Here is a 662-nt window from a genome sequence, read left to right as displayed (position 1 = left end):
TCAAAATATGCTACCATAGTTTTTCGAAAATAAAATATCAAAATAATAGACACGAAAATAAGATATTCTATACATACAGATAAATATTGTATATTTCATTCAAAGAGATTAGAAAATTATGATTTATATGATTTTGTTATTTTTTTTGTTGTTATTTTATTATTGTAATATTTATGTTTTTTAAATTTTTTATTTTTTATATTTAATTGTCAAAATTTTATAAAATAAATAAATATTTAAGAAATAATTTTTTTTGTTAATATATTAATTTTGTATTTAATTATATACATATATATTAGAAAATTATTATTAAAAATTATATATGAAATATAAAGAATGCGCAGTTACTTATTAAATATTCACTTATTAAGCATATCTAAAATATGAATTATACATACAAGAATATGTTGAGCATGAACACAAATAACCCCGAGAAACATGGTAAGTGGAGGAGCTAGCAGTAATCCAGCATGCTTGAATGCATCCCCTAACGCAAAGATTCCCGAACCGACATTACCTTTGAATAGGTGCATCATTGTTTCTAAATACCTGTAATTTTTCATTCAATATAAATAACTTTTTATATTTAAGTATAAAGATTTACAATAATTTAAGCCAAAAATATTTCAACAATTAAAATAATAATTTTATACGATTTTATT

General features: G+C 19.9%; 1 protein-coding gene across 2 annotated transcripts in view; it reads right to left on the bottom strand.

Annotated features, from left to right (window-relative positions):
- Positions 1-581, bottom strand: part of LOC102677641 (proton-coupled amino acid transporter-like protein CG1139) — a 9892-nt gene extending 9311 nt beyond the window's left edge. The window contains exon 1 of one of the 2 annotated variants that reach the window (XM_031514726.1): positions 399-581. In XM_031514726.1, the coding sequence (XP_031370586.1) occupies positions 399-563 (165 nt within the window). In that variant the 5' untranslated portion in view covers positions 564-581. The remainder of the gene's footprint in view (positions 1-398) is intronic. The other variant, XM_031514727.1, reaches the window with a different exon arrangement.
- Between the last annotated feature and the right edge of the window lie 81 nt (positions 582-662).

The sequence above is a fragment of the Apis dorsata genome, unplaced genomic scaffold (assembly GCF_000469605.1).
Source record: "Apis dorsata unplaced genomic scaffold, Apis dorsata 1.3 scaffold_1138, whole genome shotgun sequence".
NCBI classification, from domain to species: domain Eukaryota; kingdom Metazoa; phylum Arthropoda; class Insecta; order Hymenoptera; family Apidae; genus Apis; species Apis dorsata.
This window is presented reverse-complemented; position numbering and strand designations above follow the sequence as displayed.